A 12,333-nucleotide genomic window follows, 5' to 3' on the forward strand; every position below is an offset into this window, starting at 1 on the left:
ATAACTAGAGCACATACTAATTTTAATATAGTCAAAGCAGAATTCTTGATTTCTAATGCAGCTCCCCCTACCCAAACTGTTTCTCTTCTAGTGTTCCCTTTTTTTTCAGAAACAGAACCACCATCTCCATTTCTACCACTGCTTTGTGCTACTCAAGTCACAAAATCTTTTTTTTCCTCACATCCAATCTGTCATTAAACAACCCCTGCCAACTCTACCTCCAAATCTATATCCATAATCTCTTCACACTTGTCTACCATCCAAATCTAAGCCACCATTTTCTGGCTTGATATTTCATAGTTACCTCCTAACAGGTTTGAATATGCAGAAAGTTGGAGAGGAGGTTGCAGGATTAGGTAGCAACAGAAACAAAGATATGGAGGTGAGAAACTGTAGAGTTCTGTTCTGTGAGATGCAATTCCATTTGGCTAGAGAGTAACATTTGAAGAGGGAAAAGTAGCAGGGGTCAGAAAGTTGGAAAGGGTCATGTTGAAGAAGGCCTTGAATTCTAAACTTAGGAATTTGTGTTTAATATTGTATGGAGGCAGGGGGAACCATTTCATTTTTCAATGGGGATGTTTTACAGTTAGACTGTGTTTGAATAGAAAAAATAAAAAAGGATAGAGACTAGTAAGGAGTTAGATGGCTGTTATGAATTGAGAGGGAATGATGTTCTAGAATTAGGTTTATTCTTTAATCATTTAATATTATTAAGTGCCCACAGTGTTCCAGGAAAAGAAAATACTGGACAAGCCAAAAATGGTTCCTTGTCTATAGTGTTTATATTTGGGGGTTGGTAATAGTCAGGGAGAGGGAGACAAAAGAAACATAAAAAAAAAAAAATGAAATAGTTCCCTGGTGGACCAGTGGTTAGGACTCTACGCATTCACTGTGGGGTTGGGAAATAAGATCCTGCAAGCCATGTGACACAGCCCAAAAAGAAAAGACATACCAAATCACTTTGTTGTACACCTGAAACTAACACAATATTATAAATCGGCTATAGTTCAATTTAAAAAAAAAATGAAAAGAAATAATTTCACAGTAGATGAAGGGCTATGTAGGGAATACATAAGGTTATATGATAACAGAATATGAGGAAAAGAATTTCACAAAGTTTTGAGGAGAGCCTCTCTGAGGATATGACCTCTGAAAACTGAAGTATTAGAAAGTGTTCCAAGGAGAGGGAACAGAAAATGCAAAGACACTGATTTTGAAAAGATCTGGTGAATCCAATAAATGCAGACACCGATGTTCCTGCTTTCAGTGTGAATCAGAGTAGTAGGAGATGAAGTTGAAAGTAGGAAAGAGCCAGATGCAAAGAGCCTAATAAGCCATGGTAAGGAATTTGAACTTTATTTCTAAGTGCAAAAAAAAAAAATTAATTAAGGGTTTTAAGCAGGGCAATGACATGATCAAAAGATTGAATATGCCATTACCTAGGATTGTGGCTCTAGGAAAGGAGTTGAGAATCAAAGTAAGAGGCAATGTTGAGCTGAGAGCTAAAGGGATTTGATAATAGAAAAGGTATTGAGGTTATGGAGGAGTTAAAAGTGACTGTGGTTTGAGCCTGCTGGGCTTAGAATGAATGTGCCATTTATAGAAATAGGAGAGTCAGGAGCAGTTGATTTTTAGCTGCTTCAGAACTTCCAGGTAAAAATATATCTAGAGTACAGCTAGAAATTTAGGTTTAATGCTTAGGGGAGAATATAGGGCCAGAAAAAGATTCAGGTACATATCTACATAGAATAATTGGAATTTTAAGGAAAGAGTTTATATAGGAAAAAAAGGGTGGAGGACTGAAGGCAAATTTTTTTTAGGGAATAAACTGTGTAGCAGCAGGATGGAGGCAGAGAAAGAGAAATTAAGAGGTTGAAAGAAAAGAGTAATGTCACAGAAGTCATAGAAGTATGAAATATTAAGAAGGAAGTGGGAGTAGAGGAAAGAAAGTGAGTGTGGAAATTTCAGTCACTGCAAAGAATCTGAGCCTGGGATAGAGGGGGAGAGCAGAGTCCAAATTTGGTAAAAAGTCACTGGTGACCCTCAAATGAGAGAAAAGAGTGTGAGATCAGACTGCAGACAATAGGTGAGAAGAAGGAGAGCTTTTTCAATTCAGTTACCATTTAAAAAAAAATCAGCAAATGATATTTATAGTAGAAAATCTGGATAGTTAACAAATCTTTAGGAATCTGATATATGCCGGCATTGGACCAGGTGCTAGGATGTAAGGAGGAGTAGCAATGTTCTTCTGTTAAGAAGGTTACAGCATGGGAGAGACATAATTAAAAACCCACTATTCCTCAGTTCCTTCATGTCTTTACTTCCTTCTCTCTTTAAAGTTAACAGTCTAATATTAAAATAACCTTGTTGAGTATCCTTTCTCCAGACTTGTGCCTCTCTCCCTTATAGTAGTCGTCTAAATATTGATATATTCCAACACTTGTTAAATTCAACTCTCCATCTGTTTTTTGCCTATACCCGGGCAGCTGAATGTGGAGAAAAATACATCATGCAGACTGTTGTGTAGTCACTAAGTCCTGTCCAACTCTTTATGAGTGTGTGTGTGCTCAGTCATGTCCAACTCTTTGCGACCCTATGGACTGCAGCCCACCAGGCTCCTCTGTCCATGAAATTTTCCAGGCAAGAATACTGGAGTGGGTTGCCATTTCCTATTCCAGGGGTCCAACTCTTTACCACCCTATGAACTGCAGCATGCCAGTCTCATCTGTCCTCCACTATCTCCCAGAGTTTGCGAAAATTCATATTCATTGAGTTGGTGATGTTGTCTAACCATCTCATCCTCTACTGCCCCCTTCTCCTTTTGTCTTCAGTCTTTCCCAGCATCAGGGTCTTTTCCAATGAGTTGGGTTGTGACTGCCAATCTTAAGTGGGCATTTAGTACTGCCCAGCTGAATTTACATTTTCACAGTCCATTTGCTCTCTTACTTTTCGTAGATGATAATTTTCACATGTTCTTTTTTTCTCTTCAGATCAACAACCTACATCCCTCCCTTTTAACTAAAAAAGTTGCTTCCTGTTTCTCTGAGGGTATGGAAGCAGTTAGAAGAGATCTAATTCCATCATGCTCCTGTTGTTACAGCCATCAACATGAATGTGAATACTCTGCCTTTCTCCTGTTCCAGTGATGACTGTTCATTTCCTTGTCCAGGATCCCGTTGTGGATGAGATCCCATCCCATCCCATCCCTCTAACCTACTCAAGGAATCACCCTAGGAATTATCTTGTTCTTTCTTTTGGATCAACAGTTTTTGTCTCTACTGAGCCATTCCATAAGTATATAAATATGCTTTACAGTCTTTCACTTAAGAATAATAAAAAAAGAAAATTCCTTTGACTCTTTCTTTTCAGCTGTTTCCCTATTTCTCTGCTTCCATTTACAGCAGTGTTCCTCAAGACAGTTGTCTGTAGGCATTTCTTCTTCCTCTTCTTTCATTCTCTTTGATCCATTCCAATCGGTCTTCCATCCTTACCATTCTATTGAAACCATTTTGTCAAGACCCCTTAGTGATCTCTGCTTTGCCAAACCCCAAGATCATTTACCCAGTTGATCATATCCTCTTTGACAAAATGCTTTTTTAAAAAACAGGTTTTTTAAGATACTGTTTACTTCAGTAATTGCTCAGCAATTCTCCTTTTACTTCATTAATTGCTCTATCTTGGTTTCCTTTCTCATCTCCCTGACCACTAAACATTGGTGTACCCCGGGACTTAGACCTCAGACCTTTTCTCTTATTCAACTATGTTCATCTTCAAATAACATCTATAGGCTGACAACTCCTGATTTTATACATCTGGCCCAGAACTTGCTCCTGAACTTTAGATTCCTTACGTAGGCTGCAGGATCCTCTGCTCTTGGATGTTCACTGGGCATTTCAAACGTTAACAAATCTAAAGTTAAAATGCTTTTTTCCTCTTTAAACATGTTCCTTTTCTATGTATCCTTCTTTCTGATAAATGACAATTCCATTCTGACTGCTTAAGATAAAAACCATGAGATCATCTTTACTTTTGTCCCTTTTCATGCCCATATCTAGGCCACAGCGCATCCTGTCAACTCTCTCTTCAGCATGTATTCAGAATCCCACCATTTCTCAGTATCTCCACAGCTACTACCCTTGTCCAAGACACCATCATGTCTTGCCTAGATTATTTTACAAGTCTCCCAGCTGACCTTTCTACTTCTACCCCTGCCCACTTTGAATGGTCTTATCAACTTAGTAGCTAGAAGGAGCCTTATAAAACACAAAATAGATGATATCATTCTGCTCAGACTTTCTTGTGTTCCCCATCTTAGTCAGCAAAAGCAAAAGCCATTACAGTGATCTACAGGCTATTATATGATCCAGGTTCCTTTTACTCTGTCTCCTACTACTCTCCTTTTTGCTTTTTTTAGCTCCAGCATTGCTGACCTCATTGCTGTTCCTGGAACATGCCCAGCTTGCTTCTACCTCAGGCGCTTTGTACTTGCTATTCCCTGTCTGGAAAACTTCTCCCCCAGATATCTGCTGTGCCAGATTGCTCACATCATTTAGGACTCTGCTAAATGTCGCCTGAACAGAGTGGTTTTCCTTGTGCAGCATATATGAAGTAGCCATTTCTCCACCCCCAGAATAATCTCTACTTTGCTCTGCTTTTTTTTTCCCTAAAGGACCTATTACCAGTTGATATATCTAGTTGTTTATTTTTATGTTCTATCTTAATGAAAAATTCTTTATCTTCTTTATAAAAATGGGGATATGTTCCACCTGCTCCTAAACTGGAAGTTCTGTGAGAGCATGGACTGTATCTGGCCTGTTTATCACTGTGTCCACTGTGCCTCATACAGTCTGGACATATAATAGATGTGCAAAAAGTTTTTTTGAATGAATAAGTACCTTCTAGTTTTCCTCTAGCAGAAAGAGCAGCTTGCATTACCCATACCCTCTATGGGTATATGCATGGGAATACACACCTATAGAAACTGCTTATGATTAGGTGGTCCTTCTAATGTAATCTTTTATAGGATAGTTCTTCATCCATCTAAACTGACCATCTAAGCATTAAATTTAAATCGTCCATGGAGTCAAACCTATTGTGGTTGACCTTTTACAAATCCCAGTGCTTCATTTATCATGTGTAATGGCATGGCATAAAGAGATAAAGAAGCATATTTCCCCCCCATTAAGTCTGTATGCTGCTATAAGAACAGTTGAGTGAGAATTGTGCAGTATTTTGCTATGATATAATGAATCAGTCTGCTCTGCTTTTAGATTATACCTTAGGGGACTTGCAAAACATGGCCATTTTAAAGCTTTGGTTATAAATTATCTTTTAAGGGACCATTGGATATGTCTCAGTAAACAAAAGTGGTCTAAACTATTCAAGCATCTAATATAAATGGTTCTTCAAAAGCTATACTTTGTAAAACAGTTGAATGACAGTTGAATCATTTACATATTGTGATGCCTAAATAAATAGTCTTTCCAAGTATTATAAGTGAATCGAAAAGACAAAGTAATGTAGGGTGCTGGATTAATTACTCAGTTATAAATCATTCAAGGAGCTTGATTATGTTTGTGCATTAACAATAAAACCATGAGTGTTGTGTTGGTGTATGTGTGACAAATGGTTGTCACCCTCTTCATATAGAGATTGCTTCTGTGTCCCTCCAGAGACACACAACCACATATCTTTAGATCCTGAAGAGATTGTCTCTGTTCTTTTTGATACAAAATTTACATTAAAAAATTTTGTTCAGAAAATAAACAAAAGATACACTTTACTTTTGTTTTAGTTTTTTTTTAGTGATTATTTTTGTTAAATTTGTTGATACTGAAAGTTGTGTATGTTGACCTTTAGTAACCAAGATACTTTACAGACAGAAGAAATAATTGTAAAAATAATATGTATACTTCTACACATATAGTATATGCCTTTTCACCCATTCCAGTCTTGTTAACATAATAAAACTTGTTTATCATGTGACACCAAGCTTTCATATCTCCAAGTGAAAGAGTACTTCAACAGAATTTTTTGGGAAAAAAAAATCTACAGTTATGTCTTGTTGTTCACAGGAAGGGAGGCAATAATAAGCTAATAAAGATTTATCATCGAGATGGTAAATATGGCTTTTCTGATCCTCTGACATTTAATTCTGTGGTGGAGCTCATTAGCCACTATCATCATGAATCTCTTGCCCAGTACAATCCCAAACTTGATGTGAAACTGATGTACCCAGTGTCCAGATACCAACAGGTAGGTATGATTACATAAGTTTGGGATTTTTTTGGGGGGGGCTGTGCTCTGTGGCATGTGGGATCTTATTTCCCTGACCATGAATCAAACCCATACTCCTGCAGTGGAAGTGCAAAGTCAACTACTGGAGCACCAGGGAAGTCCTGTGGTTACACAGGCTCTTAATAGCTAATCAGCAAGTCATTATTTAACAACATCATTTGATTCTAACTTACCAGGTTTATTAGGGAAAAAAAAGAAGAAATGCTAGATGCTTAAATTTTCCTACTTAAGATTTAAGATATGTTTAGAACTTATTTTGTGACTACTATTCCTTAATATCTTGTTGCATGTGTTTGTTAACTTTATGATACAGGATGCTTGGGGCTGGTGCACTGGGATAACCCAGAGGGAGGGTATGGGGAGGGAGGTGGGAGGGTGGTTCAGGATGGGGAACATGAGTACACCCGTGGCGGATTCATGTCGATGTACAGCAAAACCAATACAATATTGTAAAGTAATTAGCCTCCAATTAAATAAATTTATATTAAAAAAATAAAAAAATGTTGGCTTCCTATTTATATTTCATTTAAAAAATTTTAAGTATTACCTATTTTGATGTGATCTTAAGAGGTTGATCTTAGTGTTAACAAAAGGATTTAGTGGTTTCCCATACTTGATACTAATACAGTAGCTTAAGCTTACAGCAGAAACACAATTTAAAAATAAACAGTTGTGGAAAAACCCATGTTGTAGAAATATTGGCATTCCTCATTTCTTTTGTTTACCTATATAGGATCAGTTGGTAAAAGAAGATAATATTGATGCTGTCGGTAAAAAACTGCAGGAGTATCACTCTCAGTATCAGGAAAAGAGTAAAGAATATGACAGACTATATGAAGAATATACCAGAACATCCCAGGTTAGTATATTTTTGTTGTTTAGGCCAGTAAGTAGGCGGTAAGGCTTACAGTTATCTTGGATTTTCTATAATATTATTATTTTCCATAATTCACTTGACAGTCTTTATCTGCCTTGATATCTTTTTTAAACTAAAAAAAATTTATTGAAGTATAGTTGATTTACACATATAAATTCTTATGTATATAAAGATTTTTATGTATGAATTCTTTTTCAGATTCTTTTCCATTATAGGTTATTTCAAGATATTGACTCTAGTTCCTTGTGTTATACAGTGAGGCCTTGTTTTAGGCTTCCCTGGTGGCTCAGAAGGTAAAGCCTCTGCCTGTAATGTGGGAGACCTGGGTTTGACCCCTGGGTTGGGAAGATCCCCTGGAGAAGGAAATGGCAACCCACTCCAGTACTCTTGCTTGGAAAATCCCAGGGACAGAGGAGCCACGGTAGACTACAGCCCATGGGGTCGCAAAGAATCGGACATGACTGAGCGACTTCACTTTCACTTTGTTATTTAAGCTATCTTAGTATCGCTTTTAAAAAATTAAACCAAATTAAATTAATTAATTTATTTATTGACTGTGCTGGGTCTTTATTGCTGCACTTGGGCTTTCTCTAACTGTGGTGAGCAGGACCATCTCTTGTTGCAGAGTACAGGCTCTAGGTGCGTGGGCTTAGCAGTTGTGGCTCACAGGCTTAGTTGCCCTGCGCCATGTGGAATCTTTCCAGACCAGGGATCAAATCTGTGTCCCCTGCACTGTCAGGTGGACTGCCAACCACTGGACCACCAAGGAAGTCCAGTACCAACTTAGTATTGAAAAAGTTTTCAGTAGTGTTTAAACACTGTGTATGCTCCTATACATTTTTATTCCTTCCCCCGTATATTGTTATCACTACTGATTACATTTTTATACATTGTCTGCCCATTAGCATAGATTTATAATTATAGTTTTATACATTTGTCCTTTAAAACATATAGAACATGGACAGAGGAGCCTGTAGGCTGTAGTCATAGGATTGCAAAGAGTCAGACATGACTGAAGCTACTTGGCATGCACGCAACCAAAAGTATAAAACTACTGGCTTTTATATTTGCTTATGCAGTTGCTTTTACCAGTGTTCTTTCTTTATTCATGTAGCTTTGAATTACTGTCTAGTGTCCTTTCATTTCATCCCAAAGGAGTCTCTTGAGCATTTTTTGTAGGGCAAGTCTTGGGGTAACAGACTCCTTTAACTTTTGTCTATCTGGGCTTATCTTATATAATTTCTCTTCCTTCATTCTTGAAGGACAGTATTTCTAGTTACAGAATTCTTGGCTGACAATTGTTTTCTTCCAGGGCTTTAAATATTGCCCACCTGCTGCCTTACGGCCTAAATATTTTGGGTGGCAAATCAGCTATTATTTTTTTATTGAAGGCCATTTGTATATGACAAGTCACTTCTTTTTTGCTGCTTTCAAGATTCTCTCTTTGTGTTTTGACAATTTGATTACAATTGTGAAATACTTAGTTTTTTAAAAAATATCTTTGTCTGTAGTTTGTTAACTGTTGAGGGTTAGTCAGCTGTGAGCTCTGCCAGTATTACTGTGCTTCATGGTGCCTTGTTTTGACCCTAGAATTAATGTTCTTGATTCTCAGCCCCAAAGCCCTTGATCTTGTTTATAAGCTAGTGTCTGTGGTGTGCAGTGTAAATGCAGAGACTGCACCAGGAGCCTCTGGACTGGAGGAGTTTATTAGGAGATGTTGGCCTGCAAGAATTGCAGGTTAGGTGTGCAGTACAGTGCTGACTAGGGGAAGGTGTGGGATTACAGTGGTCAGAGTTACTGTGATGGTCCATTTTTCTTTGTGAGGTGTTTGGTTTCTTTTTTTTTTTTTCAGATTTTCTTTTATTAGCTAAGTAGTTGTTCAGAATGACTGTAATAACCTTTTTTCCCCCTCCCTATCTGATGCTTGTGCTGTGTCTGTGGTGTGACTGTGTGTGTATGCTGTTTTTTACACTGCAGATTTCAGGTTTTCTGTGTTCCTTTGCCTCTTCTAAGTGAATTATCTGTGATGAGACTAGTATTTGATTTAGAATGGAGAAAAAGTTACTGAGGTTTCTTCAGATTGAATCAACATGAGTGGTCAACATTAGGGGATGGTGAAATTATCATACATATACATATATATAGCTATTAGAAGAGTTTTCAGAAATTACTTTAAAACTTGATTTTTAAAACATACAAAAGTTATATAAATATATATGTTAAATATAAATATTGCTGAATTCTATGAATTATATCACACAGCATGAAAGTCCCCATTCCCCAGAGGCAACTACTGTTATTAAATGCTTCTAAGGAATTCCTCATGACCTCAGAAATGCTAATGATGTAGCTTCAGGTAAAGGATGGGAACTTAAGTATAGACAGACTCTCTCATAGGACATCAGTAGATTTTAACATAACCAGTTTGAGAAAATTATTCTCCTAAATTCCAATTTAGTTCATTTTATATTTTTAAGAAAGGTAATCTGTGTGTGTATGTGTAAGAGCGGAGGGGGAGAGAGGGAGAATCAGGTACAAAAGATTAGTGCAACCATCCAAAAATATGTATTGAATATCTAGTCTAGGTAGGAAATGATTTTTGACTCCAGCTATACAGAGGGAGTAGTGAGGCCTTATTTTGCAGAAGTGCAAGGTTCTCTGACATATTTGTTAACTGTAATGTGCATTAGTCAAAATGGCATGCTTTAATCCCTTTCCTCTGCATCAAATAAAGAAGTGATGGGTTACTCTAATCGTGTGGGTGAATTTATTTAAAGGGCATTGTATAACACTATGTTTAATCTCACAAAAATATTAAGTAAAAGGCTCAAAAGATATATGAGTATATTCTATAAGGTACAAAACCAAGCAAATGTTAACATTTTCATTTTGACTAGGAATATAAAGTGGTAAGGTTTTAGGAGAGCAGAAGTTTTCAAATTTGTTGTGTATCCCAAATGCTTCAAATAATGCCTGCAATATTGTTGTTGTTGTTTATTCGCTAAGTTGTTTCTGACTCTTTGAGAACCCATGGACTCTAGCCCACCAGGCTCCTCTGTCCATGGGATTTTCTAGGCAAGAATTCCAGAGTGGGTTGCCATTTCTTTCTCCAGGGGATCTTCTCAACCCAGGGATCAAACCCGCGTCTTTTGCATTGGCAGGCAGATTCTTTACCACTGAGCCACCATTCAATTATTTGTTGAATGAATTTATGCAAGATAATGAACCAAAGCATTCCACCTTTGTCAAGAGCCTGAAATCAGATCTCAGTGTGGACTACAGTCTTGGGGAAGGTTAACACTTCTGTGAATGAAGGTTAGAAAAAAAATAGCCACCATTGCATATGGCTTTGGCTTGTGTAGAGTTGCATTTATTTCTTATAATGACTGGAGAAAACAGAAAACTCCACATGTTGCACACATGCCCAATAATATCCTCATATTTAACAGCAGAATATGAGTGCTGAGCAGCTGGTATGAGACTGGGTTCTGTAAGTGGAATCCCTGCTTAGGGAACTGGGAATGGGGCTGGATGGAGGCAATCAAAAAAGCCAGAAGGCCAAAGCTAGAAGAGGGCTAGTTTCTGTGTGAGAATTGAGAGTGCGACCTGAGATGGGCCAAGCGGAGAAGAGCCTAGGAGGCTTAAAGCTTTGGGAGGTAGAAGAGAGGGAGGGATCCAGAGGGATCCAGTGATTAGCAGTTTAGGAGAGACAATGAGTGTTAAAGGGAGATTAAAGAACTGACCTCCTCCATTTGTGGTACAGTGTTTCTAAATGTTGTAGACCTTCTTCATGTTTTCTTTTTCTATAAAAGGAAAGATTTCATTTTAGATAAAATCTAGTTTGCTGTGGTGTAATCAGATTCTTCCCAGAGAATGGGAAGAGATGGTGTACCCAGAGTCAGAGTTGGCACAGAGTGAGAATAGGCTGCATGTGGGGATATTTACATCTGGATTACATATAATTATGAGGCAAAGTGATAGGATTTAGTGATGGTTTGGAATTAGACGCCAGAATTCAGCCATGAGATCATTGGTGATCTTGGAAAGAGTAGTGTCTGTAGAATGGTGAGTGCAGAAGCCAGAAAAAAGTCAGTTGGAGTATGAATGAGAGATGAGGAACAAGAGAGAGCCCATATAAACAATTCTTTTCAGAAGCTGAAAAGAGAAATCAGGGTTAAGGAACTTTATTTTTTTTCAAAGTGGTGTTAAATTAGAACCTGTGTGAGAAGGAACCTTAGACTGGGAGAGTGAATGTTGTGAGAGGGACTAGTTGATATGATATGAAGTACCAGAGGAAGGGATAGGAGGTAAGTCCCAGAGAGAGAAGAAGGGGTAAGGTGGGTTACAGTTTTGATGGTAGGCATAGTCGCATTGTTTGTTGGGGAGCTACTGCTTTGGCAGTGACACCAAACATTATTTCGTTTGCTGCTCTGCCTGCCAATACACACAACAGTCAGACTGTTGGTGTTTTCTTTGAGGATCTAGGGCCAGAACTTTAATCAGTTCAGTTCACTTGTTCAGTCATGTCCGATTCTTTGCAACCCCATGGACTGCAGCACCCCAGGCCTTCTTGTCCATCGCCAACTCCCAGAGTTTACTCAAACTTATGTCCATTGAGTCGGTGATGCCATCCAACCATCTCATCCTCTGTCGTCCCCTTATCCTCCTGCCCTCAATCTTTCCCAGCATCAGGGTCTTTTCCAGTGAGTCAGTTCTTCGCATCAGGTGGCCAAAGTATTGGAACTTCAGCTTCAGCATCAGTCCTTCCAATGAACATTCAGGACTGATTTCCTTTAGGATGGACTGGTTGGATCTCCTTGCAGTCCAATGGACTCTCAAGAGTCTTCTCCAGCACCACAGCTTTGGCGCTCAGCTTTCTTTATAGTCCAGCTCTCACATCCATACATGACTACAGGAAAAACCATAGCTTTGACTAGACAGACCTTTGTTGGCAAAGTAATGTCTCTGCTTTTTAATATGCTGTCTAGGTTGGTCATAACTTTTCTTCCAAGGAGTAAGGGTCTTTTAACTTCATGGCTGCAGTCACCATCTGCAGTGATTTTCGAGCCCCCCAAAATAAAGTCTGTCACTGTTTCCACTGTTTCCCCATCTATTTGCCATGAAGTGATGGGACCAGATGTCATGATCTTAGTTTTCTG

The 12,333-nt window shown here is 38.3% G+C and overlaps 1 protein-coding gene across 5 annotated transcripts in view; it reads left to right on the top strand.

Annotated features, from left to right (window-relative positions):
- PIK3R3 (phosphoinositide-3-kinase regulatory subunit 3) overlaps positions 1–12,333 on the top strand; it is a 275,432-nt gene that overhangs the window by 237,712 nt on the left and 25,387 nt on the right. For all 5 annotated transcript variants that reach the window (XM_055585999.1, XM_055585998.1, XM_055585996.1 and 2 more), the window contains 2 exons: positions 6,075–6,255; positions 7,031–7,156. In XM_055585999.1, the coding sequence (XP_055441974.1) occupies positions 6,075–6,255; positions 7,031–7,156 (307 nt within the window). The remainder of the gene's footprint in view (positions 1–6,074; positions 6,256–7,030; positions 7,157–12,333) is intronic.

Source organism: Bubalus kerabau, chromosome 6, assembly GCF_029407905.1.
Source record: "Bubalus kerabau isolate K-KA32 ecotype Philippines breed swamp buffalo chromosome 6, PCC_UOA_SB_1v2, whole genome shotgun sequence".
NCBI classification, from domain to species: domain Eukaryota; kingdom Metazoa; phylum Chordata; class Mammalia; order Artiodactyla; family Bovidae; genus Bubalus; species Bubalus kerabau.